At 42.7% G+C, this 27,220-nt stretch overlaps 3 protein-coding genes across 11 annotated transcripts; 2 read left to right on the plus strand and 1 right to left on the minus strand.

Moving 5' to 3' along the window:
- Positions 1-394: 394 nt before the first annotated feature.
- On the plus strand, positions 395-2,959 carry iba57 (iron-sulfur cluster assembly factor IBA57). 2 transcript variants are annotated; one of them, XM_071361537.1, is made up of 3 exons: positions 395-1,224; positions 1,443-1,792; positions 2,221-2,959. In XM_071361537.1, exons 1-3 carry the CDS (start codon positions 812-814, stop codon positions 2,610-2,612), a joined length of 1,155 nt encoding a protein of 384 aa, XP_071217638.1. In that variant the 5' UTR covers positions 395-811; the 3' UTR covers positions 2,613-2,959. The 2 variants fall into 2 exon arrangements, with proteins under 2 accessions (XP_071217638.1, XP_071217639.1); XM_071361538.1 differs by having other exon boundaries at positions 721-1,115.
- Positions 2,960-3,965: 1,006 nt separating this feature from the next.
- On the minus strand, positions 3,966-6,419 carry jmjd4 (jumonji domain containing 4). Its single transcript, XM_071362729.1, is given in 5 exon segments — positions 3,966-4,156; positions 4,282-4,332; positions 4,334-4,547; positions 4,644-4,766; positions 6,403-6,419. Coding segments are annotated over 5 exon segments (516 nt in total). The 3' UTR covers positions 3,966-4,045.
- Positions 6,420-6,638: 219 nt separating this feature from the next.
- snap47 (synaptosome associated protein 47) lies at positions 6,639-22,442 on the plus strand. Of its 8 annotated transcripts, XR_011670076.1 has the most exons (7): positions 6,709-7,009; positions 7,389-7,918; positions 8,171-8,670; positions 9,324-9,448; positions 11,653-11,795; positions 12,296-12,434; positions 21,458-22,442. XR_011670076.1 is itself a non-coding variant. In XM_071361531.1 (6 exons), exons 2-6 carry the CDS (start codon positions 7,413-7,415, stop codon positions 12,309-12,311), a joined length of 1,290 nt encoding a protein of 429 aa, XP_071217632.1. In that variant the 5' UTR covers positions 6,639-6,698; positions 7,389-7,412; the 3' UTR covers positions 12,312-12,993. The 8 variants fall into 8 exon arrangements, 7 of the variants coding, with proteins under 7 accessions (XP_071217632.1, XP_071217636.1, XP_071217630.1 ...); XM_071361531.1 differs by lacking the exons at positions 6,709-7,009; positions 21,458-22,442 and adding an exon at positions 6,639-6,698 and having other exon boundaries at positions 12,296-12,993; XM_071361535.1 differs by lacking the exon at positions 21,458-22,442 and having other exon boundaries at positions 11,653-11,833; positions 12,296-12,993.
- Positions 22,443-27,220: the final 4,778 nt, after the last annotated feature.

The raw sequence follows: 27,220 nt of genomic DNA on the forward strand, positions 1-27,220 counted from the left end.
TTTCTGCATGATTCAAGAAGGCAATGAGCCCCGTCAGGTCTTTTTAAAAATGGCCGGTGGGGAAGCGAAACTAATGTGTGATAGTGAGAAGGAGAGATGTTGTGTGGGAAAATTGCTTTTTTTCACTCGATCTGTCCAACTTATCACCTTATCGCCTCTAAAATGTAAATAAAACACTATAAAGTTTATATAATGTGTCATTACATACCTATTTGAAGGTTTGTGTCGAATTTGAATCGGGTTTTTAGGGCGGTGCTAAAGTGATCTTAGAATTAAACAGCGGCTTTGAGAATGATGATCGCAATGATGACGCAAAAAATGACTAGGTATCCATCCCCCTTACCCCGTCACTGTCCATTTCTTGTTTTTAAAGGATGAGAGAAGTGCTACACCTGGTGGAGAGAGATTGTAAGACAGAAATATTTGCTTTATGCTTGCTGTACGTTACGACACGTCACGATGTAACGGAGGGTCCGTTTTTTCAACTTTTCTCCAATACTATAGAGCCATTACCATGTTGATCAACGCTTGAATAGCAACCTAGTTCACACCCCCGATTTTGAAGTCAACACAGTCGCTACAGTCCCATTTGTTTTCTTTGAAGCCTCGTTTGAATGTTGCGGTTGCGCACATTTGTACGGAATGGGGTGAGTTTACGGTTAACAGTGCTCTGAACACACGAATCTTCTGGAACGCACCCATCGTCGTGACGTAAACGCACGCAGTGCATTGTGGGATTCAAAATGGAGTTTGTTATCAAGATTTCAGCTGTTACGTCCCGTCTCGGACTTATTTAACGCATTTTATTTAAATGTCCAGTTGCTGTTTTTCGCACACGTACCAAACAATGCACCGTATGGGATTGGTTTGTTTCGCTAGGGCCGCGGTTGGTCCAAACTCTTTACTTCGACTCTACTCACGCAATTTCAATGCTAGAAAATGTTCCGAACCCCGGTACCAGTGGACAGGTGCTTGGTGCCAAGCAGGATTGACCAACATCAATAATTACAGTCAGGAAGCACGTAAGAATGAATTGGGACAGTATGTTTGCTATCATCTTCCACACAGGACCTTACTGAAAGTTCAAGGGCAAGATACAAGATCGTTTCTTCAAGGTATTGTAACCAATGACATGGAACTCTTTGCAAAAGAGGAACAGAACGTTTTGTATGCGCACATGCTGAACGTTCAAGGAAGGACACTGTATGACATTATCATATACAGGTAATGCCTTATTGTAAAAGCTACATCTTGTTTACAGTCAGGCTAGCCATAACCTCAATTGTGGGCGTGGCTTGCTTATCTAACTACTAAGTTTCACATGGAAGTTACTGTGCAGCAGTTAAGACCGTTTCAATTAGTTACTAGAAACCCAGGCATGATATACATTTGAAGCACTCCCACATGATGGCTGACATGTTCTTTCTTTTATTGTTATTTAGGTTGAAAGTAGCAGAAGCGGGTTGTGGTGTTCTGGTCGAGTGTGACACCACCATAAAGGATGTAATTTTGAAACATTTGAAGGTGTACAAAATCCGCCGGCAGGTGAAGATCAGCACCTGTCCAGAGCTTTCTCTATGGGCTGTGTTGCCTCAGGGAACAGCCCCAGGCCACGAGAGGCCTAAGCCAGATCTCACTGCCCCAGAAAAAGCTCTGATGTGGGAGGAAGATCCGAGAACTGAAGCCATGGGCTGGAGGTTGGTGGTGGACAACAAAGTCGATCCTCTTGAAATGATTCCATGGTGTCAGCAAGGCGACTCAGAAGAGTACCACAGGCACCGCTATGCAATAGGTAGGATCAGCCAACTAGAGGTTTAAGTGGTGGAAATGGTTTGCTTGCCTCATCTAATACTATGTGGTGTAGCCAACTCTATGGTTGTATATTTTCAACTACTGGGTTGTTGTTATGCCATATACAATAGAACAGTTGGTTGCAGCATACGGTATGGGGTGGCAGGTAGCTTAGTGGTTAGAACGTTGGACTAGTAACCGAAAGGTTGCAAGATCAAGTCCCAGAGCTGACAAGGAAAACATCTGTCGTTCTGCCGCTGGACAAGGCAGTTAACCCACGGTTCCTAGGCCGTCATTGAAAATACGAATTTGTTCTTAACTGACTTGCCTAGTTAAATAAAGGTAAAATAAAAAATATGGCTAGCAGGGCTGTTGTATTGAAATTATTCCTGTAATCGCCCTATGTTTCTATCTACCTGTTTCTCTTAGGACTTCCTGAGGGGGTGAAGGACCTTCCTCCCGGGGTGGCTCTTCCTCTGGAGTCCAACCTGGTCTACATGCAGGGCATCAGCTTCAGTAAAGGCTGTTACATTGGCCAGGAGTTGACCGCCAGGACTCATCACACCGGGGTGGTGCGGAAGCGTCTGATGCCTGTACGCATGTCAGCACCAGCCGAAGGCCTGGAGGAAGGAGTATCGCTACAGACCCAGTCTGGCAAGCCAGCCGGGAAGCACAGGGCCGGGGTTGGAGAGCTGGGCCTGAGCCTGATCCGCCTGGCTCACGCTAAAGAGCCACTGACACTCAAGGCGTCAGAGGACACCACAGTGACTCTAGAGGCCTCCGTGCCAGACTGGTGGCCCAAAGACACTAAAGCAAAATGAGGATAGAGGTATTTATTGACCCCAACAATATGAAACAATATGAATATGAAACAAACAATATGTTCAAAAGAGCCATATAATTTCTACATGGATAGGGTCCATAGTTACATCTTCTCATTCCAAATTAATCTAATACAGTATTTAATTGGTACCACTAGCAGCCATATCTGACAATAGTTTTACTTTGTTTGCAGTATTGAAATTGCTTTAGATAGACTTTCTGAAATTATAATTTTCCTATCTTCCTTGAAACTATGCTGTTTGCCAGTTGTGCACCACCATTTACTAGCTATTGTCAGAAATATTACTATGCATCTCTGGTGTAATAAACATACAAGGACACAAAGTATGGATGTTTCTCATTTTCTCAACATCTCATTCACACAAAACATTCATAAACATATGTATTTCAAGACATCAGGCAAGTTATTTGGGCTACCTATCTCTGAAACCAAAGCCTTATCAACCAAATGTATTGATAAAGATGCTCAGAAAGGGATACAGTGGCCTACTCCTGGTAAAGGGAGTGCTGCCCTCTAGTGGAGTGTATGGTTTCTTTAATCTGCTGCAGTAAAATTTCATTTTTTTAAATTATTATTTTTATTTCACCTTTATTTAACCAGGTAGGCTAGTTGAGAACAAGTTCTCATTTACAACTGCGACCTGGCCAAGATAAAGCAAAGCAGTTTGACACATACAACAACACAGAGTTACACATGGAATAAACAAAAATAGTCAATAATACAGTAGAAAAAGTCTATATACAGTGTGTGCAAATGAGGTAGGAAAAGGGAGGTAAGGCAATAAATAGGCCATGGTGGCGAAGTAATTACAATATAGCAATTAAACACTGGAATGGTAGATGTGCAAGTAGAGATACTGGGGTGCAAAGGAGAAAAATAAATAAATACAGTATGGGGAGCTGTGAGCTGCTCTGACAGCTGGTGCTTAAAGCTAGTGAGGGAGATATGGGTCTCCAGCTTCAGTGATTTTTGCAGTTCGTTCCAATCATTGGCAGCAGAGAACTGGAAGGAAAGGCAGCCAAAGGAAGAATTGGCTTTGGGGGTGACCAGTGAGATATACCTGCTGGAGCGCGAGCTACGGGTGGGTGCTGTGTGAGCTCAGAGTTGAATGGTCCAGTTTCTTAGTCTTTGCAGAGCATGCATTCTAGAATGTGAGCCACCCTCTGCAGGTCACAGGCAGCGCGGTCAGGGTATCTGAAAGATGCAGGGGGTAATTTGAGGAGGCGTTTCCAGAGCAAGAGCTCAAGAAAGACATGCGGTTGTCAGCGACGATCTTTAGGAAAGAGGCAAACTCCCTGTAGTCAATCCCAGAGAAAGACTTCATGATGACCTGGAAAACAAAAACAGTTACTACAGACCACACAGCTTTTTAAAAATAAATCTGCTTTTGACATACAGTATCTCCAAGTGTTACTCCACTATCTCCCTCTGGATAGCAGACAGCTCGTTCTGAAGAAACTGTCACATAATGTACACATTGCAGCCATTCAACCAGTTATGGTTGATAGAGATGGTGTCTTCCTGCAGGATTATGAAACAAAAATGGGGTTATTACAGTTCAAAATTAGCCAGATGAGCTTATATGTGCTTAACTGGGAATGATTTACAAATAAGCTCTTGCACCACATCCAAACAGCAGCACTTACCAAATTATAAACCTGATGGTGCCAACCACTGAGCACAAGAATGATCTCCCCCGGCTTCCTGAATGATCTCTAGTGGTTGGCAGGCCTCAGAGTGTGGGAACTGCCCCTTGTCTTGAAGCTCGGGGGCAGTGACGTCATAAGCAAGGTTGCCATGGCTGTCTCGTAGAAACTCTTCTTGGCCCGGGGAATATAGAAGCCATTTTCTCCTGCCACAGATATTCACTGACCAGCTGTAGGAGCGAAACGCATCAGTGTAGAATGGCGTCCTATAGTGATGAGAGAAACAAGCATATGATGTTAAGGGAGAGTGAGATAAGAGGATATCCATATTAGGGTCTATAATGAAATATGTTTTGTTATACCATGAGTCTTTGGGTCCCATGTAGACGAAGCGGTAGTCGTCCACCTCCAAGGTATCCCAATACTCATTGAGCCAGTCAGAAGAAAAGAAGACTGGGGTGGTGTAAACGTGTTCAGGAAAATCCCTGTGGCAGAAAGGAAGGAACAGTTGAGCAATGTCTAAATCTAATCAAATTTAACATCAAATCAAATTTTATTGGTCACATACACATGGTTAGCAGATGTTAATGCGAGTGTAGCGAAATGCTTGTGCTTCTAGTTCCGACCATGCAGTAATATCTAACAAGTAATCTAACAATTTCACAACAACTACCTTATACACACAAGTGTAAAGGAATGAATAAGAATATGTACATATAAATATATGGATGAGCGATGGCCAAACGGCATAGGCAAGATGCAGTAGATGGCATAGAGTACAGTATATACAGTGGGGAGAACAAGTATTTGATACGCAAGGTCCCCCTGCTCAAGCCAGCGCATGTCCAGGCTCGTCTGAAGTTTGCCAATGACCATCTGGATGATCCAGAGGAGGAATGGGAGAAGGTCATGTGGTCTAATGAGACAAAAATAGAGCTTTTTGGTCTAAACTCCACTCGCCGTGTTTGGAAGAAGAAGAAGGATGAGTACAACCCCAAGAACACCATCCCAACCGTGAAGCATGGAGGTGGAAGCATCATTCTTTCGGGATGCTTTTCTGCAAAGGGGACAGGACGACTGCACCATATTGAGGGGAGGATGGATGGGGCATTGAAGATGGGTCGTGGCTGGGTCTTCCAGCATGACAATGACCCGAAACACACAGCCAGGGCAACTAAGAAGTGGCTCCGTAAGAAGCATCTCAAGGTCCTGGAGTGGCCTAGCCAGTCTCCAGACCTGAACCCAATAGAAAATCTTTGGAGGGAGCTGAAAGTCCGTATTGCCCAGCGACAGCCCCGAAACCTGAAGGATCTGGAGAAGGTCTGTATGGAGGAGTGGGCCAAAATCCCTGCTGCAGTGTGTGCAAACCTGGTCAAGAACTACAGGAAACGTATGATCTCTGTAATTGCAAACAAAGGTTTCTGTACCAAAACAACTTATAAATGGGTTATTTGTTCATCATAACTGCAGCACAAATTATATCAGATAATTCCACAGACGATGACATATGGCTGTCAAATCACAGATCAGAACAGCCCTTGCATAGGTTAATCAAACTCGTTCATTTCACACCAACATTATGAATACAAAGTTACTGGGCATTGTAATAGATCTGTAACAACATTTATTTACCAAATTGCTGCAGCAGTTTCTGGAAGGTTGGTTTCCCCTCTTCAGTGACCCACTGTTTTCTGCATGTCCAGTCTAATGAATTTCCTCGAGAACATGCATGGGTGGTTGGAAAGTAAGTACTTTTTAAAGAATTTGGAATAGCTCAACTCCTTCTCTATGTAATCCACAAAGTGCGATGACCAGAATTGTTCATAGGATTGCCTTGGTATTTTGACAAGGCTGCAGCAGTTATAGTAAGACTCCTTTTCCATGATATTCAATAATGTAAACAAATCCTGGATATAGCTAACTAGTTAGCAAGCAATTAAAACTGGCGACGTACCTACGATATAACTATATAATGTCATGATATGTCACGTCAATCCCTCTGCCACAATTTTTGGATTTGCATTACAAAGATATGTCGAAAATTTGGAGGGTCTGGTTCGTTTATTCGAACCTAAAAATAGCTTTCTATTTGACATGCTATGGCTATGATATTCAGTTTACATTGCAGGGGAACACATGTATCGATGCACAAGCCCAATATTAATTACAAAGCTACATTTGTAAAAAAAAAAAAATTGCAACTTATTGTTTGCGTACATCTTGAACATTGTCTGCTAATTCAACGTTGTCTTAAAAATACAATTTATGTTGTACATATAAGCAACGAAATTAGACAATCATGTTAATCTACACATTTAAGGTAGCAGGATCATTGTTTCTAGACGGACTGTAAACATGTCTGTACTGAGAACCTGCCGTTGTTCCACTTCCTTAACAAATCAGTCGCCTTCAAACAGGTGTTTTTATTTAATTTTACGAATTATTAAACTGACAGATTGAAATATATATATTCACAGGACAACTGTACTCGAATAAAAATAACTTTTGCACAATCGATAATATTAGCGCCTTGCCCAACATTGCAGAATTGTTGCCATTGATTTCCTGGAATAGTCATAACCCTGCAGGAGCTCACGTGCCAGGTTTCTAAAAGTAAACAAAAACATGAACGTTGAATGGTCGCTAGCTATTTTGTTTGGTTACAGCTATTCTTTAGTTTGCACACGAATGTAATTTAATGCAAAATACATTTTATTTTAATTTAGAGGTAAGCTTATGATGATGACTGCTGGCTGGATAACTAGCTAACGTTAGATAGCTTCCTGGCGTATTATGATTATGCATGTTTTTCTTGCAAGCTAGCAATCTTAGCATATACACAGTGGCCCTAGCAAAGTAACGTTAACTAGTGCACGGTAACGTATGTTTCTAGCTGTAACGTTACTGCCCTACTGTAGGTCTAAATAGCTAGTCCAAAATTCATTGATTACCATGATGACATCTAGCTAGCTACTTGAAATACCTAGCTAGTAGTTCCAAAGGTTTAGGGTCTAATCTTTAATCTTGATTAACATCTTGACCTTGATTCAAATACTCTGTTATTTCTAATATGACATCAGAACTTATGTTCACCCCTCTTTACCTAGGTGAGCATCTGAAGCCAAGTCAAGATGACAAGCCCAAACCGAGACATCCCCATCCACAGCTGGCCAGGCTCCTACTACATCAACAGCGAGAAGCGCTGGGAGGCCGGGACCCTGTCCCTGACCCGCACCATATTGCGCTTCACCTCAGACCAGAGCAAAGAGAACCTGGTTGGCTTCCGCCTCACCAGGATCATGAAGATCAAGATGGAGTCGTCCAGCTTCATCTTCAGCACTCTGACTGTGTTGGAGCAGGGGAATCTCAAGCATTGGTTCGGCTCACTGAGGCCCAACCGGTTGGTGGTCTACAATGTCCTGGAGCATTTCTGGAGGGAGAGGTTGTTGTCCCCCTCTACTGTGGTCCAGGGGGCCGAGGCACAGCCCACCAAGGGGAGGGGGCTGATTAATCTGGTGGCGGGGGCTCAAAGTCGGCTAGAGGACACAGGGAATGTCCTCCACCACCAGGGAGATCAGTTTGATAACGTCATGCAGGGCCTGGACAAGATCGACTCTGATCTGGGCGTGGCAGACAAGTAAGGAGGATTTTGATATTGTATTCTACCTCTGGGCCTTGTCATGTAACTGTTTTATTGTTTTTATGTTTTCAAATATTGTAGCTTGCCATGGATATTGTCTGACGTTTTGATGCCTTTCTATTTACATATAGTAGTAAAGAATTAAGATTGGATAGAGATAATCCAGAAGATGTTTACCTTTTTTGATTTGTGTGAACCGTCACTGAATTAGATGGATTCCTCTAACTTCTGTCACCATTCACTCCGCAGGCTACTGTCTGAACTGCAGTCTCCCCCTTGGTGGCCTTTTGGCAAATTACCCTGGAAGAGTCAGCAGGATGCCAATGCTGAGCATGCTGCCAGAGAGGCCACTTGTAAGGGAAGAGCAACAGGCAAGCACAGAGTGATCACCAGCATACCAGCCATCGTTTCCAGAGGTGGAGACTCGGACCTGAAGCCTGGCTGCTTGATGGTGATGGTCTCCTCTTTAGAAGTCCGAGACACAAACTATGTGCTCCTCCACCGCTTTGAGAGGGACGAGGTGGATGACATCCGGGTGCACAACCCTTATGAGATCAGTGTGAGGCAGAGGTTCATTGGGAAGCCAGACATATGCTTCAGACTCCTGTCGGCTAAAATGCCGGAGGCCATGTCTGTGCTAGAGATGCAGTATAAGAAGAAGGTGGAGTACACAAGTGAGTACTCTGCCTTTAAGACGACCCCAGCCACAACCCCAGGTGACCAGGATCAAGGTTCAATATGGAATGCAGGTAAGAACTGTAGATTTCACCTCTGAAGTCACAGGCAGGTGTTCTTCTTTGTTTATTTTGTATTGCACATTGGTTTGTATTTGACCACCAAGTGGCAGTAAAGGTCTGTATTTTAGCATTAGTTTAATATACATCTTTGAAATTGCTTTAGGCTCTCTTGAGGCTCAAATGTCATGATACACTCTAGATCAGGGTTCCCGAATAGGCGGCCCGTGGGCCAAATTCGACCTGTGGTTGATTTTATTTGGCACCCCAAGTTTTCTGATTAAAAACATATATCATTTTTGTTGTTTGACATAAGACTGTAAAATCCCCAGGATATCAGCTCAAAGTGTATTTTAATTTCGGAAATCTGTTCCCAAGTGCTCCCACACATAACTGGTCGTATTCCAATGTAATCAAGGTTTTAAAGGATTCTGTGTTTGTCAAATACTATATCTGTTTGGGATTCTTGCAGTCAATTTTGCTGTATACAAATTATTTATAACTATGTTGACCCCTGCTCTAGATTATTGATTTATTACACAATTCTGCCTTTTATGTTATGAGCTTTCCCCCATACATTATCATGGGGATACTGTGACGCTCATAGGATGATAATTTGTTTGTTTGAGTTGCCTTCTCATTGTATCTCTGTCCCCCTTCCGGGGCAGCAGGCTTGCAGCAGTACCAGGAGACAGAGGTCCCCAGTACGGTCCCAGCAGGAGAGCTTTCCCAGGTGCATTTACATGTCCTTAAGCCAGAGGTTACTCAGGCTGAGGTTCAGGAGCTCCGACAGGTGAGAGATCTCTCCTTCTGTAAACTAAAGCATGTGATCCTATGGAAGCCTAACCCTATAACAGTCTAAAGTTATACTGCCCTTACATTTTCTCTCTTTCTGCTTAATACCTGTCCTGTAGACACCTGTTTTGTATGTAGAGGAAATGCATAATTGAATAACCATGTTAAGATTCAGTAAAAGTATTCCATTTCAATAGCAGGTTTTAAAGAACAAGCATAACTTTGCCTATGGAAATCATGGGAAGATAAATGCTCTATTTCCATTCCAAACAGAGATTCACTGTAATGATTTAGATTTGTCAAATTATATTTTATATGTAGGTCGGTGAGACCACAAACCAAACTCCAATGGGTTTAAGAGAGAGAGAGGAGAGAGGGAAAGATACATGGCCAGCTATTTGGTCAACTTTTCTGGTCAGACAGTGTATAAAGTATTTCCATTCAAAGCCATAATGTTGAACAGGGTGACCTCCATACATGGTCTATGGTCGCGAGACATAAACAGTGACGCAAATGCAGTCAATAATTTTTTATTTAACACATTATTATAAGTTGCTCAGAATGCTGTATTCCATATTAAACCTCTTCAAAACACAACATTTTGTGTATATCTAAGACCACATATGTAATTGGTTGGTGAACCGTTACAGGTATGTCGTCATTTTCATAATCCTCCTGAAACATAGGCTACAGTCTCTCCAGACATGGATGTTTCTTACTGTCCCATAAGCAATTCTATAAAGCTGAATGAAGCTAAGATTGAATGAGCCTTTTGTGGAAACTGCGTTTACAACGGAATAGTTAGTTAGGTATTACAAGTTAAGTATTGAACACTTCAGAATGGTCTCAATACGATTGTATCTCAATATAGTTTTATATATAATCATTTTACAAACAAATCGATCATGTAAGTGACGTTTTTCTCAATTAGTCTGTGTACAATTCAGGGATGTGTATTCTTTCTCTATCAATGGATTATTATGTTGTGCTGATAAGTCTTAATGGTTCTTTTGAACTACAAAGCCTGCCACTTTCTCAAGTGATACAATAGTACACTTTTTGACACACCCAACCCTTCTCTTGAAGTCATTCATATCATGATTAGAACCTATAGTGAGAGCCCCTCGTTGAGAGCCACTTTCAACCTTATTTCCTACCCAAGTGTATAGCAAATAGACCCTTTTGTCAAAAGATATTTGATACAGATTATCAATAGGTTTATTGTTCAAATCAGTTAAATATTTACAGTTCTTTATGTCCTAAACAAATTCCTACGAGTCGAGTCACCTCACCTCACCTTTCATCAGTTTACTGAGGTTATTAGCCTGTTTTTTTAAACTTGTGTGTATTTTACTAACATATCTGACTAAGTTAATACACCCAAACAAACCACATTTTCAAGCAGTGGTGTGATGATATTGAACTTGAGCAGTAGGACTGAGTTAAAGGTCCTGTGCACATTGTTTCTGTGTCACTTACTGGCAGTTGAAAACGTACATAATGTCAATGGGTGTGTGTGTGAGCATGTGTAGGATAACATAATATTAGTTCAGAAACCACGATGGTGGGGTTTGGAGTGAATGTTTATTAGGTTTTGCTTGGCACAACGCAGTTTATTTTAGATGTTCCATTGACCATTACATACACAGTTGTTGGAGCTTGGAGATGGAGTTGCAGAATTCCCTGAACACATGGAAAGTTGAAATAACATTTAATTTGACTTGTTTGTTATCGATGACCAGAGGAGTACCTCGGTCAAACCACCATGTGCTTGAGTATCATATACTAGTCACATGAATATTGTTTCACATGGAGATTGTGTCTTCAACTAGCGATGTAAATTCAGTTATTATAGATTGTTTTCTTTCTGTCTCCTTGGCCCCGGCAGGCAGTGGAAGAAGAGTTATGACTGAGAAGAAAGTGTTATTCCTCCTCTCTGCTCATCTCCCCCGTCTTTTCCACTGACTGACTCACTCCCTCTCCTCTCAGGACATAACGCCTAGACAAGACACTTTTCCCACCACATCAAGAAACAGAATTACTCCCACAGACCTAGGTCAAATACATATGTCAAATACTTGAGCTGCACTTGATTTACTTTGCCCTGTAAAGTGAAACAGAAGAAATGGATCCAAAAGTGCGAACCACTAGCTAAACCAAGCGTGTGTGTGTGCCTATATGTTTCTCTCCCTGTTCTCTCAGATGCTAATGCAGCTGAAAAATCTTGCTCTGGAGGCTGAGACTGAGCTGGAGAGGCAAGACGAGGCCCTGGATGTTCTGACCACCTCTACGGACCAGGCCACCATGCACATAGACAAACACACCTGCCGCATGAAAAGGCTGCTGTAACTAACTCACTTACAACACAATGCAGAAATGCACTGTGAGCTTCTGTTGCCTTACGACAAATGTATTCTGTTAGAAAGTTGTTGTACTGTACCTCTATATTTGAGGTTCCATAACCATTGAAACCAGATTTTACCATCTGCTTCGTTGTAACACATCAAGTTATGTCTTAGCCTCAGGTGTAATCATACACCCTTACCTCATTGTAACATGTAAAATATAGAAATTGATGTTCCTCTCAATGTGGTAATTACTGACCAGTCCACTAGATGTTATTTACACCAAGGTGAGGAAGCATTCACTCTCATCAGCACTTTGTGGAGATATCGTCCTCTTAGCATTGACAAACCATGAATAGATCCAAACTTGGTTGTTGTTGACGGGAGGTTGGACAGACAGAATGGTCTCTGTCACACATGTAATCCATGGTTTCTGATGCTGTACTTAAATCACAGTGAGGAACGATTGTCACACGTGTTTTTTCCTTCTTCTTTTTCAGTTGCAGGTGTCAGTAAAGCCATCCCCCTCCCTCCATGCACATGGTTTCCCTCCAGCTCCAAGTGTTGCATGTTCCCATGTTTCTGCTGAATAAAGCGATGCATCGAGTGGGATCTGTAGAACTGTAAGGTTTGCAGTGGGTATGTAACATGTAGCAACGGCCGTTGAAACTGTGTCCCTTGAAATACACGGAATACTGTACAGAGCCCCTACTCTAAGTCAATTCCTATTCCATAATGTTCCGTACTAGAGAAAGCAGGGAGTAACTCACAATAGGTTGTCTCTCTAACATTATCATTGGAATTAGGAATATCTGTATAATCTTGTGTATATGAATGACTTGCATATTTCTATGCTGTAGTATACTCGATGTTCTACTGAAATGTAATTATTGTCTCGCTATCATATGTGAACTTGCGATAAACTGTTATTTAAACTCAATATCTGGTAAATAATGCTTTTCTCCGTAAAAATAATGCCCAAGGCTCCCCATGCTACTGTACTGTAGAGAGCAGAGGAAGTATTTGAGTGGCGTGTAATTATACAATAAAACACATTTACATAAAATACAGACGAATGGCTTTAAGTAGTACAGTACAACCCGCCCAGTTCATAAAAGGCAATTGACACTGAAACAAAATATAAATGCAACATGTTAACTGTTGGTTTCATGAGTTGAAATAAAAGATCCCAGAAATATTCCATGCGCGCAAAAAGCTTATTTCTCTCAAATTTTGTTCACAAATTTGTTTACATCCCTGTTAGTGAGCATTTCTCCTTTTCCAAGATAATCCATCCACCTGGCAGGTGTGTTATATCAAGAAGATGATTAAACAGCGTGATCATTACACAGCTGCACTTTGTGCTGGGGACAATAAAAGGTCACTATAAAATGTGCAGTTTTGTCACACAACACAATGCCACAGATGTTTTGAGGGGGCGTGCAATTGGCATGCTGACTACAGGAATGTCCACCATAGCTGTTGCCAGAGAATTGAATGTTAATTTCTCTACCATAAGCCGCCTCCAACATCGTTTTAGAGAATTTGGCAGTACGTCTAACTGGTCTCACAACCGCAGACCAGGTGTATTCATGCCAGCCCAGGATCTCCACATCCGGCTTTTTCACCTGCGGTATTGTCTGAGAGAAGCCACCAGGGACAGCTGATGAAACTGTGGGTTTGCACAACCAAAGAATTTCTGCACAAACTGTCAGAAACCGTCTCGGGAAGCACATCTGCGCGCTCGTTGTCCTCACCAGGGTCTTGACCTGACTGCAGTTCGTCGTTGTAACTGACTTCAGTCGGCAAATGCTCAATCGCTTTTCACGGATGAATCACGGTTTCAACTGTACCGGGCAGATGGCAGACAGCGTAGCGTGTATGATGTCGCGTGGGCGAGCGGTTTGCTGATGTCAATGTTGTGAAGAGAGTGCCCCATGGTGGCTGTGGGGTTAAGGTATGGGCAAGCAAAAGCTACAGACAATGAGCACAATTGCATTTTATCAATGGCAATTTGAATGCACAGAGATACTGTGACAAGATCCTGAGGCCCATTGTCATGCCATTCATCCGCTGCCATCACCTCATGTTTCAGCATGATAATGCACGTCCCCATGTCGCAAGGATCTGTACACAATTTCTGGAAGCTGAAAATGTCCCAGTTCTTCCATGGTCTGCATACTCACCAGACATGTCACCCATTGAACATGTTTGGGATGCTCTATCTACGTGTACAACAGCGTGTTCCTGTTCCCGCCAATATCCAGCAACTTCGCACAGCCATTGAAGAGGAGTGGGACAACATTCCACAGGTCACAATCAACAGCCTGATCAACTCTATGTGAAGGAGATGTCTATGCGAATGAAATGTGTCGCACTGCACGAGGCAAATTATGGTTACACCAGATACTGACCGGCTTTCTGATCCACGCCCCTACTTAAAAAAAACTATAGTTTGTTAACAAGACATTTGTGGAGTGGTTGAAAAACGAGTTTTAATGACTCCTGACTTCAACTGTAGGTTGGAGTCATTAAAACTCATTTTTCAACCACTCCACAAATTTCTTGTTAACAAACTAGTTTTGGCAAGTTGGTTAGGACATCTACTTTGTGCATGACACAAGTAATTTTTCCAACAATTGTTTACAGACAGATTATTTAACTTATAATTCACTGTATCACAATTCCAGTGGGTCAGAAGTTTACATACACTAAGTTGACTGTGCCTTTAAACAGCTTGAAAAATTCAAGAAAATTATGACATGGCTTCAGAAGCTTCTGATAGGCTAGTTGACATAATTTGAGTCAATTGGAGGTGTACCTGTGGATGTATTTTAAGGCCTACCTTCAAACTCAGTGCCTCTTTGCTTGACATCATGGGAAAATCCAAGGAAATCAGCCAAGACCTCAGAAGAAGAATTGTAGACCTCCACAAGTCTGGTTCATCCTTGGGAGCAATTTCCAAATGCATGAAGGTACCACGTTCATCTGTACAAACAATAGTACGCAAGTATAAACACCATGGGACCACGCAGCCGTCATACCGCTCAGGAAGGAGATGCGTTCTGTCTCCTAGAGATGAACGTACTTTGATGTGAAAAGTGCAAATCAATCCCAGAACAACAGCAAAGGACCTTGTGAAGATGCTGGATGAAACAAGTACAAAAGTATCTAAATCCACAGTAAAACGAGTCCTATATCGACATAACCTGAAAAGCCGCTCAGCAAGGAAGAAGCCACTGCTCCAAAACCACCATAAAAAAAGCCAGACTACGGTTTGCAACTGCACATGGGGACAAAGATCGTACTTTTTGGAGAAATATCCTCTGGTCTGATGAAACAAAAATAGAGCTGTTTGGCCATAATGACCATCGTTATGTTTGGAGGAAAAAGGGGGAGGCTTGAAAGCCGATGAACACAATCCCAACCGTGAATCACATGGGTGTAAGCATCATGTTTTGGAGGTGCTTTGCTGCAGGATGGAATGGTGCACAAAATAGATGGCATCATGAGGCAGGAAAATTATGTGGATATATTGAAGCAACATCTCAAGACATCAGTCAGGAAGTTAAAGCTTGGTCGCAAATGGGTCTTCCAAATGGACAATGACCCCAAGCATACTTACAGAGTGGTGGCAAAATGGCTTAAGGACAACAAAGTCAAGGTATTGGAATGGCCATCACAAAGCCCTGACCTCAATCCTATAGAACATTTGTGGGCAGAACTGAAAAAGCGTGTGCGAACAAGGACGCCTACAAACCTGACTCAGCTACACCAGCTCTGTCAGGAGGAATGGGTGAATTGTGGGAAGCTTGTGGAAGGCTACTCGAAACGTTTGACCCAAGTTAAGCAATTTAAAGGCAATGCTACCAAATACTAATTGAGTGTATGTAAACTTCTGACCCACTGGGAATGTGATGAAAGAAATTGAAGCTGAAATAAATCATTCTCTCTACTATTATTCTGACATTTCACTTCTTTTTTTTTTTTTTCTCCCCAATTTCGTGGTATCCAATTGTTAGTAGTTACTATCTTGTCTCATCGCTACAACTCCCGTACGGGCTCGGGAGAGACGAAGGTCGAAAGCCATGCGTCCTCCGTAACACAACCCAACCAAGCCGCACTGCTTCTTAACACAGCGCGCATCCAACCTGGAAGCCAGCCGCACCAATGTGTCGGAGGAAACACCGTGCACCTGGCGACCTGGTTAGCGCGCACTGCGCCCGGCCCGCCACAGGAGGGTTAGCGCGCACTGCGCCCGGCCCGCCACAGGAGTCGCTAGTGAGACTAGGATATCCCTCCTGGCCAAACCCTCCCTAACCCGGACGACGCTAGGCCAATTGTGCGTCACCCCACGGACCTCCCGGTCCAGAGTGTCTGGTGGCACAGCTAGCACTGCGATGCAGTGCCCTAGACCACTGCGCCACCCGGGTTTGTGGTGATCCTAGCTGACCTAAGACAAAGTGGTGATCCTAGCTGACCTAAGACAGGGAATTTTTACTAGGATTAAATGTCAGGAATTGTGAAAAACTGAGTTTTTAAATGTATTTGGCAAAGGTGTATGTAAACTTCTGACTTCAACTGTAAATATTTGTATTCCCAGTCATGTGAAATTCATAGTATAGGGCCTAATGAATTGATTTAAGTTGACTGATTTACTGATATGAACTATAACTAAGTAAAATCTTTGAAATTGTTGCATGTTGCGTTTATTTTGGTTCAGTGTAGTTCCCTTTATTAATTTAAGAATGATAATGAATAGAAAACAAAACGGGCAACATAACAACACTCGGAGAAAGGCAAAGCAAGGCAACACCCAATAATAACAAGGTTCACATGTGACAAATTGGCATGGAGATTGTCAAAACTATGGCAAACGAGATGGAAGTGGAAGCTATTTACTATTGAAAGGTCTCCATGCGTGTCGGTCCCTGGCCTGTTGAATGAAAGTGAGTGCAGAGTAAACAGGCCTGTTGTTATTACATCCTGTTGGCACCAGGAGTTGGTTTGGTATCTGCTCACCGCCCCTGCTCACACACACATACGCACACCACCCAAGTTGTGGCCACGGGTAGGGGCCACTAGCTTTCACGAGAGGGGACCACCAGGAGCCAAAAGCCCAGATTAACCAGATTTGGTAGCATGCGATGGGGTGGCGGTACTCTCAATAATGACTCAGGAAGAAGATAAACTGGTTTGCAAAGAAGACTGGCGACCTCTCAAATGTCTCAGCCCGGGTCCATCACTTACGTCCAAGGTGGCTTAGCAGTTCAGACGTCTTTTTCTGTTCAGTATTGTTCGTGTCCTGTATATATATATATTTACACCTTTCTTCGCATATCTTTTATCTATTTTATTATCCAAGAACTCAACTACAAAAGCTTTCCTGCAAAAGCTTTCCTGCAACCCGCTTCACCAATTACAAAAAGTATTATTTACCTCAATCTGAAAATCCATCGTGGAAGCTAGCCAGGGGCTAATTCAGAAGCTAGCCTGAAAGCTAACCAGAAGCTACTCCGATAGCTAGCCAGAAGCTAATCTGTAGCTGCCCCGAAATTAGCCGGTTTGCTGGCTAGCGTTGGTGTTTCAGCTGCCCACGTTTAGTGGTCATCAGCTATTCCTTTAGCTCGATAATCTACCGGCACTTTTGTGCAACGCGACTCGGACCGGAGCATTCCGGGACTCTTTTTCTCTCAGTTTCCCCGGATTCCAGCCGCAGGCTCTGGACACTTGCACCTTGATTTCGCAGCTAGCTAGCTGCAAACCGTGTGACTATTGGCTTACGTCGACCCCGGAGCAAACTCAAATCATTCTGGAGCTAGCCAGCTGAGGAGTTCCATCACCATCCGGACCCGTTTCTTTTGTTGCTGCTGCAGATACGGAACCCCACCGGGCCTTCACGACTGACTGCCGCGACTGACTGCCGACGTTATCTGCCCGAGGGATTTATCCAACTGGCACCTCCGTCCCGACGTTACCTGAACGCTCATCTGAGGCCCGCTAATCGTTAGCTGTCTTATCGGCTGCTATTTGAACAAGTATATTGGACAACTATTATTATTATTATTATTTATTTATTTTATTTTTTCCTTGGGTCACTATATCTATTTTGCCAATTTGGATTGATCCCCTCTACCACACGGAACCCCACTACACGGAACCCCACTAACCTACCGACGGAAACGCACGAGGTATCTACAAACAGACCTCCATCCTATGCTGCTACCGATAGCCATATACCCGGCCAGCTGTCTGGATCGCCACGACCCCAACCAACCTCTACTCACTGGACCCTTATTGATCACTCGATTAGCATGCCTCTCCTTAATGTAAATATGCCTTGTCCATTGCTGTTCTGGTTAGTGTTTATTGGCTTATTTCACTGTAGAGATTCTAGCCCTGCTCTCTATACCATATCCAACCTCTCAGTTCCACCACCCACATATGCGATGACATCACCTGGTTTCAATGATGTTTCTAGAGACAATATCTCTCTCATCATCACTCAATACCTAGGTTTACCTCCACTGTATTCACATCCTACCATACCTTTGTCTGTACATTATTCCTTTAAACTATTTTATCGCCCCCAGAAACCTCCTTTTACTCTCTGCTCTAGTAGCTCTAGGCGACCAATTCTCATAGCTTTTAGCCGTACCCTTATCCTACTCCTCCTCTGTTCCTCTGGTGATGTAGAGGTGAATCCAGGCCCTGCAGTACCTGGCTCCACTCCTATTCCCCAGGCGCTCTCTTTTGATGACTTCTGTAACCGTAATAGCCTTGGCTTCATGCATGTTAACATTAGAAGCCTCTTCCCTAAGTTTGTTTTGTTCACTGCTTTAGCACACTCTGCCAACCCGGATGTTTTAGCCGTGTCTGAATCCTGGCTTAGAAAGACCACCAAAAATTCAGACATTTTCATCCCCAATTACAAGATTTTCAGACAAGATAGAACGGCCAAAGGGGGCGGTGTTGCAATCTACTGCAAAGACTGCCTGCAGAGTTCTGTTATACTATCCAGGTCTGTTCCCAAACAATTTGAACTTCTACTTTTAAAAATCCACCTCTCTAAAAACAAGTCTCTCACCGTTGCCGTCTGCTATAGACCACCCTCTGCCCCCAGCTGTGCTCTGGACACTATATGTGAACTGATTGCCCCCCATCTATCTTCAGAGCTCGTGCTGCTAGGCAACCTAAATTTGAACATGCTCAACACCCCAGCCACCCTACAATCTAAGCTTGATGCCCTCAATCTCACACAAATTATCAATGAACCTACCAGGTACCACCCCAATTCCGTAAACACGGGTACCCTCATAGATATCATCCTAACAAACTTGCCCTCCAAATACACCTCTGCTGTTTTCAACCAAGATCTCAGCGATCACTGCCTCATTGCCTGCATCCGTAATGGGTCAGCGGTCAAACGACCTCCACTCATCACTGTCAAACGCTCCCTGAAACACTTCAGCGAGCAGGCCTTTCTAATCGACCTGGCCGGGGTATCCTGGAAGGATATTGATCTCATCCCGTCAGTAGAGGATGCCTGGTCATTTTTTAAAAATGCCTTCCTCACCATCTTGAATAAGCATGCCCCATTCAAGAAATTTAGAACCAGGAACAGATATAGCCCTTGGTTCTCTCCTGACCTGACTGCCCTTAACCAACAGAAAAACATCCTATGGCGTTCTGCATTGCTTCCTGCAACACAAATTCAAAACAATTCCTTTGACTTCATGGCTTGGTTTTTAACTCTGACATGCACCTGTCAACTGTGGGACCTTTTATAGACAGGTGTGTGCCTTTCCAAATCATTGTCCAATCAATTGAATTTACCACAGGTGGACTCCAATGAAGTTGTAGAAACATCTCAAGGATGATCACTGGAAACAGGATGCACCTGAGCTCCATTTAGAGTCTCATAGCAAAGGGTCTGAATACTTATGTAAGTCAGGTATTTGTTTTTTATTTTTAATACATTTGCATACATTTAAAAAAAAAAAAAACTATTTTTGCTTCGTCATTATGGGGTATTGTGTGTGGTTTGCTGAGGATTGTTTTATTTATTTAATCAATTTTAGAATAAGGCTGTAACGTAACAAAATGTGTGAAAAGTCAAGGGGTCTGAATACTTTCCGAATGCACTGTATATGACAAGAAAATTGTTGCCAGAGAAGGAGGGTTATACCAAACACTGCTTCTAGTCTGATCAAAGATGGTAAACTGGAGAGCGTTTCTTCCATTGTTGATTTGAGCGATAAACAGTTCCATTCATTTGGGAGACCCGGTGTCCCGAACTCCAGAAGCATACCACATGGTTATGTGCATTCTTAGCCTCTAAAAAAAGGCGAGGAAGGGAGAGAGTGAACACATACTGCCGTGGTTTCAAAGCAGCCCTGCTATAGAAGGAAGTGGTGTCGGTCTGGTCTGACCACAGATGCATGAGATCCGGCGTTGCCTTCCTAGCGGATGGTATGGAGACACCATGCAGGCCTGGACTTCCAAGTCTGTTTACTAGATTGTCCCTGTGGTGAGGTCGTTCTTTCCAACAAGGAGCATGTCTCAATTGAAAGCCAATCAATCAAGTTGTGCTTGGAAAGAGCTTCACAAAGGCTGTGGGATTCTGTCAGGGCACATGTGGGTTGCTCTCTGCTCTCGAAAATAAGGAGCCATGTGATTGTTATACCAAGTCAGAGTTGTCATTTCCCCAAGGGCTTTGAGGTGGATGTTGTTTTTGCTTTCTGTAAAAATAGTGCTCAAGACATCTCTCATGACATCCTTTGTTATTTATTTACCATGGTTTTGTCTTTAGGTTACCTTGGCAATATTACCACAGATTGCATCAGTAAAATAATAGATGTTTTCAGTGTTGGTAAATGTAAAATATTTAACTGACAATTTTTCAGTTTATCATGCAAATTAAACTCTGTTAATGTTGGTAAGGATTTTGATGTTTATATTCATCAATGTGATTCATTTTGAGAATGGATTCCAAGGTCTCTAATTGGAAATGAGAGAAATACACAATATTATTTTATTCCTGTGTAGCACTATACTATTAAAGTATGTCTGTGTGTCTGTAATGGTTGGACTCTTGACTCACGTCCTGGCTGGTCTCCTACTGGTGCAGGTGTTGCTGCTGCTGTGTTCGTTTCACCACGCAGAGGGAGGCTCCAGTTTCAGGAAATTAGGCCTGTTGGTTAATGTTAGAACTGGGAGGAAAAGTTCCTGGAAGGTGGTTGAGTGCAACCGGGGGGGGGGCTGAATTGGTTCCCTTTCTATTAGAGAGAAGATATGACACCCACTTCTTATAGAAGGCTTTGGTTGAAAGTCAATTGTGGTATACACATTTTACAATACATTTGCTGTAAACTTACAGTACATGAATTGCATTTTATGTGTTTTCAATCCATTTTTATAACATTCCTCCATAGCCAAGTTGACTTCAATGATTGATGTGATAAAAGTAGTGGTAAGAGTTTGGGTTCTGTTTGTGTACCTGTTGTTGTTAATGAGGATTTGGCTTCAAATTAATTTAACTTCCCATTGCAGAAGATGCCCTATGTTTTACTATTAATGTGGTACTTTCCCAGATGCTGAGAGACAGAATGATATCATATGCCTCTTGCACTTGTTATTGTTATCTTTTCTTTGGTCTTCAGACGGAGGTGCACTTTGTTGGATTTCCGTTTCTCTTTATTCAGAGAGTGACTCTCATCTCTGCTAGAGGGAGTTAACTGCGAGTCGCCCTGGCCAAAGTAAACTCCAACCATGGTCTGGTCTTTCTGAAGCAACTCGAATGAAGGTCTACTACTCCATAAGCATGGGTGTGTGAACAGCACCGGCCTACTGTATTGAACAGCTGAAATAATTGTGTGTTCACTATTTTTGACATATTTCAACTTAAATTGACTTGTATGTAGTGACAGGTAGGTTTTAGCTGAAAAAGTAAACCAATGTGGGATTGTTACCCATTATTTAATATTTACACAGTAAATAAAAAATATATAAAAATATACAAGATTCTAATTGTTCTCAAGGAGCTGTGCATGGTTAAATATAGGGAAATGTAATCATTGTTGTTGAAGGACTGATAATGGGTACATTTCCTTTGAGATAGTATCCTAATGAGTGGTGTCTCAGTTATGTATGATCATGACACTTGTTAGATGTAGATTCAGAAGAGGGCAGCAGTGAGTTGCTTATTCAAGGGAATGTTGGGCTGCAGTTAATTGATAGCCAATTATCAGACCTCCTGAAGTTTCAGTACTTGGGTCTGGTGTCTTATTTCTATTGAAGCTGTATGTAAAGTTTTCACTATTTTGTTGTGATCGATTTGTGTTACTTTACATTCTAGATATGTTAACCGATGCTTCACTCTGAACTAGATTTGTCAATGGGCTTCTTATTGAGCAAACCTCATATTGTAAGCTAAAAAATCAACCCCCATTTTGACAGTCACTGTTCTTTCTCTATTTCATTCCAATTTTGGGTTCCTTATTTTCCTCTTCGTAATGATATAAAATTGTAAAAAATCTGCCCCATCCTCATTTCTACTCTTTCATATTATGGAACAGTTACAGGGAATTGGAAACCATTTCCCAAATAAACATCTTCTTGTTTTCTTTCTGAAACCTACCCCAAAAACGCCTCACACTTCTCTTGTGTCTGCTGAATGAAAACACAATGGTCAGGAGTGTAGCCTACCTTTGGCAAAGAGTTAGGAGCTAGGGACGGGGTCTTTTTGTGATGACTGGATTATGTATTCATTAAAATCACATCTATACTGCTCCCCAAACAGGTTGTCAGGCTGGGAGCCATCTCACACCGCATCAGTACTTTTACGAGTGGGCCCCCCAGAAACCTTCAGCGAGACTGTTTTTAGTGGCTCTTGCTGCAAATGGAAACACTTAGCTCCCACAATAAATTACCCTGCAGCCAGAGATGGTGATGCCACACTGCACAGACCCCCAGCCCTGCCACTCAGCCCTGCCACTCTGCCCGGTCAGAGAGATACTTGCACACGTAGCAGCAGAAGTGTTTGGATTGAGCAAAAGTATAAGTTATGGATAGTGGAATGATGATGGCAGACAGTGAACGGACATAAACAAGAAAAAGGAATGGGGTTGTTAGACTAGGGTGTAGTGTCCTCTGGTGAGGAGTGATAAAGGCAGGAGATATCATAGTCTCCCCCCCCCCCCCGGGGTTGAGATTGGGTTCGTGTCAGAATAGAGTCGAGTGTCTTGCTCTTCATTTTTTGGAGGGAAATAGATAAACAACCATTAGTGTTGTGGGAGTTCAGTGCTCTCCAGAGTAATACCCCCATCTCACCAAAGTACTACTATTCAATATAGCTACAATTATTTTGAATATGCTTTGTATGATTAATAGATACATTATAAAAGCTCTATAGGCTATTGTCAAATCAAGTAGCACTTTCTCGGCCAATCAATGACATACTCTCTTTCTACCAGACTCAGATGTGGTCAAGTTCAAACATTACAACAACACACTTACAGGTACTTTACTTAGCAGATGTTAATGCGAGTGTAGCGAAATGCTTGTGCTTCTAGTTCCGACAATGCAGTAATAACCAACGAGTAATCTAACCTAACAATTCCACAACTACTACCTTATACACACAAGTGTAAAGGGATAAAGAATATGTACATAAAGATATATGAATGAGTGATGGTACAGAACGGCACAGGCAAGATGCAGTAGATGGTATTGAGTACAGTATATACATATGAGATGAGTAATGTAGGGTATGTAAACATAAAAGTGCACAGTTTAAAGTGTCTAGTGATACATGTATTACATAAAGATGGTAAGATGCAGTAGATGATAGAGTACAGTATATACATATACATTATATTAAGTGGCATTGTTTAAAGTGGCTAGTGATACATTTTTGATCAATTTCCATCAATTCCATTATTAAAGTGAGCTGGAGTTGAGTCAGTATGTTGGCAGCAGCCACTCGATGTTAGTGGTGGCTGTTTAACAGTCTGATGGCCTTGAGATAGAAGCTGTTTTTCAGTCTCTCGATCCCTGCTTTGATGCACCTGTACTGACCTCGCCTTCTGGATGATAGCGGGGTGAACAGGCAGTGGCTCGGGTGGTTGTTGTCCTTGATGATCTTTATGGCCTTCCTGTGACATCGGGTGGTGTAGGTGTCCTGGAGGGCAGGTAGTTTGCCCCCAGTGATGCGTTGTGCAGACCTCACTACCCTCTGGAGAGCCTTACGGTTGTGGGCGGAGCAGTTGCCGTACCAGGAGGTGATACAGCTCGACAGGATGCTCTCGATTGTGCATCTGTAGAAGTTTGTGAGTGCTTTTGGTGACAAGCCAAACTTCTTCAGCCTCCTGAGGTTGAAGAGGCGCTGCTGCGCCTTCTTCACAATGCTGTCTGTGTGGGTGGACCAATTCAGTTTGTCCGTGATGTGTACGCCGAGGAACTAAAAACTTACTACCCTCTCCACTACTGTCCCGTCGATGTGGATAGGGGGGTGCTCCCTCTGCTGTTTCCTGAAGTCCACAATCATCTCTTTTGTTTTGTTGATGTTGAGTGTGAGGTTATTTTCCTGACACCACACTCCAAGGGTCCTCACCTCCTCCCTGTAGGCCGTCTCGTCGTTGTTGGTAATTAAGCCTATCACTGTAGTGTCGTCCGCAAACTTGATGATTGAGTTGGAGGCGTGCATGGCCACGCAGTCGTGGGTGAACAGGGAGTACAGGAGAGGGCTCAGAACGCACCCTTGTGGGGCCCCAGTGTTGAGGATCAGCGGGGTGGAGATGTTGTTACCTACCCTCACCACCTGGGGGCGGCCCGTCAGGAAGTCCAGTACCCAGTTGCACAGGGCGGGGTCGAGACCCAGGGTCTCGAGCTTGATGACGAGTTTGGAGGGTACTATGGTGTTAAATGCTGAGCTGTAGTCGATGAACAGCATTCTCACATAGGTATTCCTCTTGTCCAGATGGGTTAGGGCAGTGTGCAGTGTGGTTGCGATTGCGTCGTCTGTGGATCTATTGGGGCGGTAAGCAAATTGGAGTGGGTCTAGGGTGTCAGGTAGGGTGGAGGTGATATGGTCCTTGACTAGTCTCTCAAAGCACTTCATGATGACGGAAGTGAGTGCTACGGGGCGGTAGTCATTTTGCTCAATTACCTTAGCTTTCTTGGGAACAGGAACAATGGTGGCACTCTTGAAGCATGTGGGAACAGCAGAGCCCTGACAGTACAACCCACCTGTGAAGTCATTGTAAAGATGCACTTAAACATTTCCAATTGCAAATTATACATAAAGAGACGGACAAAATCAGTTACAGGTTGTGCACAACAGAATGAATGCAGGGACTGCAGGAGCATGTTTGACAAAGTAAAGCTGTGCCAGATTAAAGGGTTGCGCCTTTAATGAGGGTGTGGACCAAGAAGGTCAGGTCAGAGAGACTGACGTAGGCTGAGGTTCAAATTGTATTAGTTTTCATTCAAACACTCCCAGTGTTTGATCGAAAATGCCTGGAGCGCCTGATGGGCAGGATTTTGCACTCATGAGACTATTCCATTGATTCCAGTGCGCCAGGCAAACTCAAGTAAGCACAGCTAAAGTATAAACACAAATAATATATAAACACTTCCGTTCAAAGGTTTGGGGTCACTTAGAAAAGTCCTTATTTTTTAAAGATTTTATTTTTTGTCCATTAAAATAACATAAAATTGATCAGAAATACAGAGTAGACATTGTTAATGTTGTAAATGACTATTGTAGCTGGAAACGGCCATTTTTGGGGGGAATATCTACATAGGCGTACAGAGGCCCATTAGCAGCAACCATCACTCCTGTGTTCCAATGGCACGTTGTGTTAGCTAATCCAAGTTTATCATTTTAAAAGGCTAATTAATCATTAGAAAACCCTTTTGCAATTATGTTAGCACAGCTGAAAACTGTTGTGCTAATTAAAGAAGCAATAAAACTGTGCCTTCAGACTAGTTGAGTATCTGGAGCATCAGCATTTGTGGGTTCGATTACATTGGCTCAAAATGGCCAGAAACAAAGCACTTTCTTCTGAAACTCATCAGTCTATTCTTGTTCTGAGAAATGAAGGCTATTCCATACGAGAAATTGCCAAGAAACTGAAGATCTCGTACAACGCTGTGTACTACTCCTTTCACAGAACATTACAAACTGTCTCTAACAAGAATAGAAAGAGGAGTGGGATGCCCCGGTGCACAACTGAGCAAGAGGACAAGTACATTAGAGTGTCTAGTTTGAGAAACAGACGCCTCACAAGTTCTCAACTGGCAGCTTCATTAAATAGTACCCGCAAAACACCAGTCTCAACGTCAACAGTGAAGAGGCGACTCCGGGATGCTGGCCTGGAATCACATAGTAATGAAAAAAGTGTTAAACCAATCAAAATATATTTTATATTAGAGATTCTTCAAAGTAGCCACCCTTTGCCTTGATGACAGCTTTGCACACTTTTGGCATTCTCTCAACCAGCTTCATGAGGTAGTCACCTACTTTGTGGAATTGAATTTCCTTCTTAATGCGTTTGAGCCAATCAGTTGTGTTGTGAATAGGTATGGGTGGTATACAGAAGATATTCCTATTTGGTAAAAGACCAAGTCCATATTATGGCAAGAACAGCTCAAATAAGCAAGGAGAAACAACAGTCCATCATGACTTTAAGACATGAAGGTCAGTCAATCCGGAAAATTTCAAGAACTTTGAAAGTCGCAAAAACCATCAAGCACTATGATGAATCTGGCTCTCATGAGGACTGCCACAGGAAAGGAAGACCCAAAGTTACCTGTGCTGCAGAGAATGAGTTCGAGTTAACTGCACCTCATATTGCAGCCCAAATAAATGCTTCACCGCATTCAAGTAACAGACACCTCTCAACATCAACTGTTCAGAGGAGACTGCGTGAATTAGGCCTTCATGGTCAAATTGCTGCAAAGAAACCACTACTAAACGACACCAATAATAAGAAGAGATTTCCTTGGGCCAAGAAACACAAGCAATGGACATTAGTACGGTGGTAATCTGTCCTTTGGTCTGATGAGTCAAAATTTGAGATTTTTTGTTCCAACCGCCGGTCTAATGTCCATTGCTTGTGTAGAGAAGGTGAACGGATGATCTCCGCATGTGTGGTTCCCACCATGAAGCATGGAAGAGGAGGTGTGATAGTGTCACCAGCAAAGCACCCCCACACTGTCTGATTTACAGTTGAAGTCGGAAGTTTACATACACTTAGTTTGGAGTCATTAAAACTTGTTTTTCAATCACTTCACACATTTCTTGTTAACAAACTATAGTTTTGGCAAGTCAGTTAGGACATCTACTTTGTGCATACACAAGTAATTTTTCCAACAATTGTTTATGGACTGATTTCAGTTAATGACTTAATTCACTGTATCAC

The sequence above is a fragment of the Salvelinus alpinus genome, chromosome 23, assembly GCF_045679555.1.
Source record: "Salvelinus alpinus chromosome 23, SLU_Salpinus.1, whole genome shotgun sequence".
In the NCBI taxonomy this organism is placed as follows: Eukaryota; Metazoa; Chordata; class Actinopteri; order Salmoniformes; family Salmonidae; genus Salvelinus; species Salvelinus alpinus.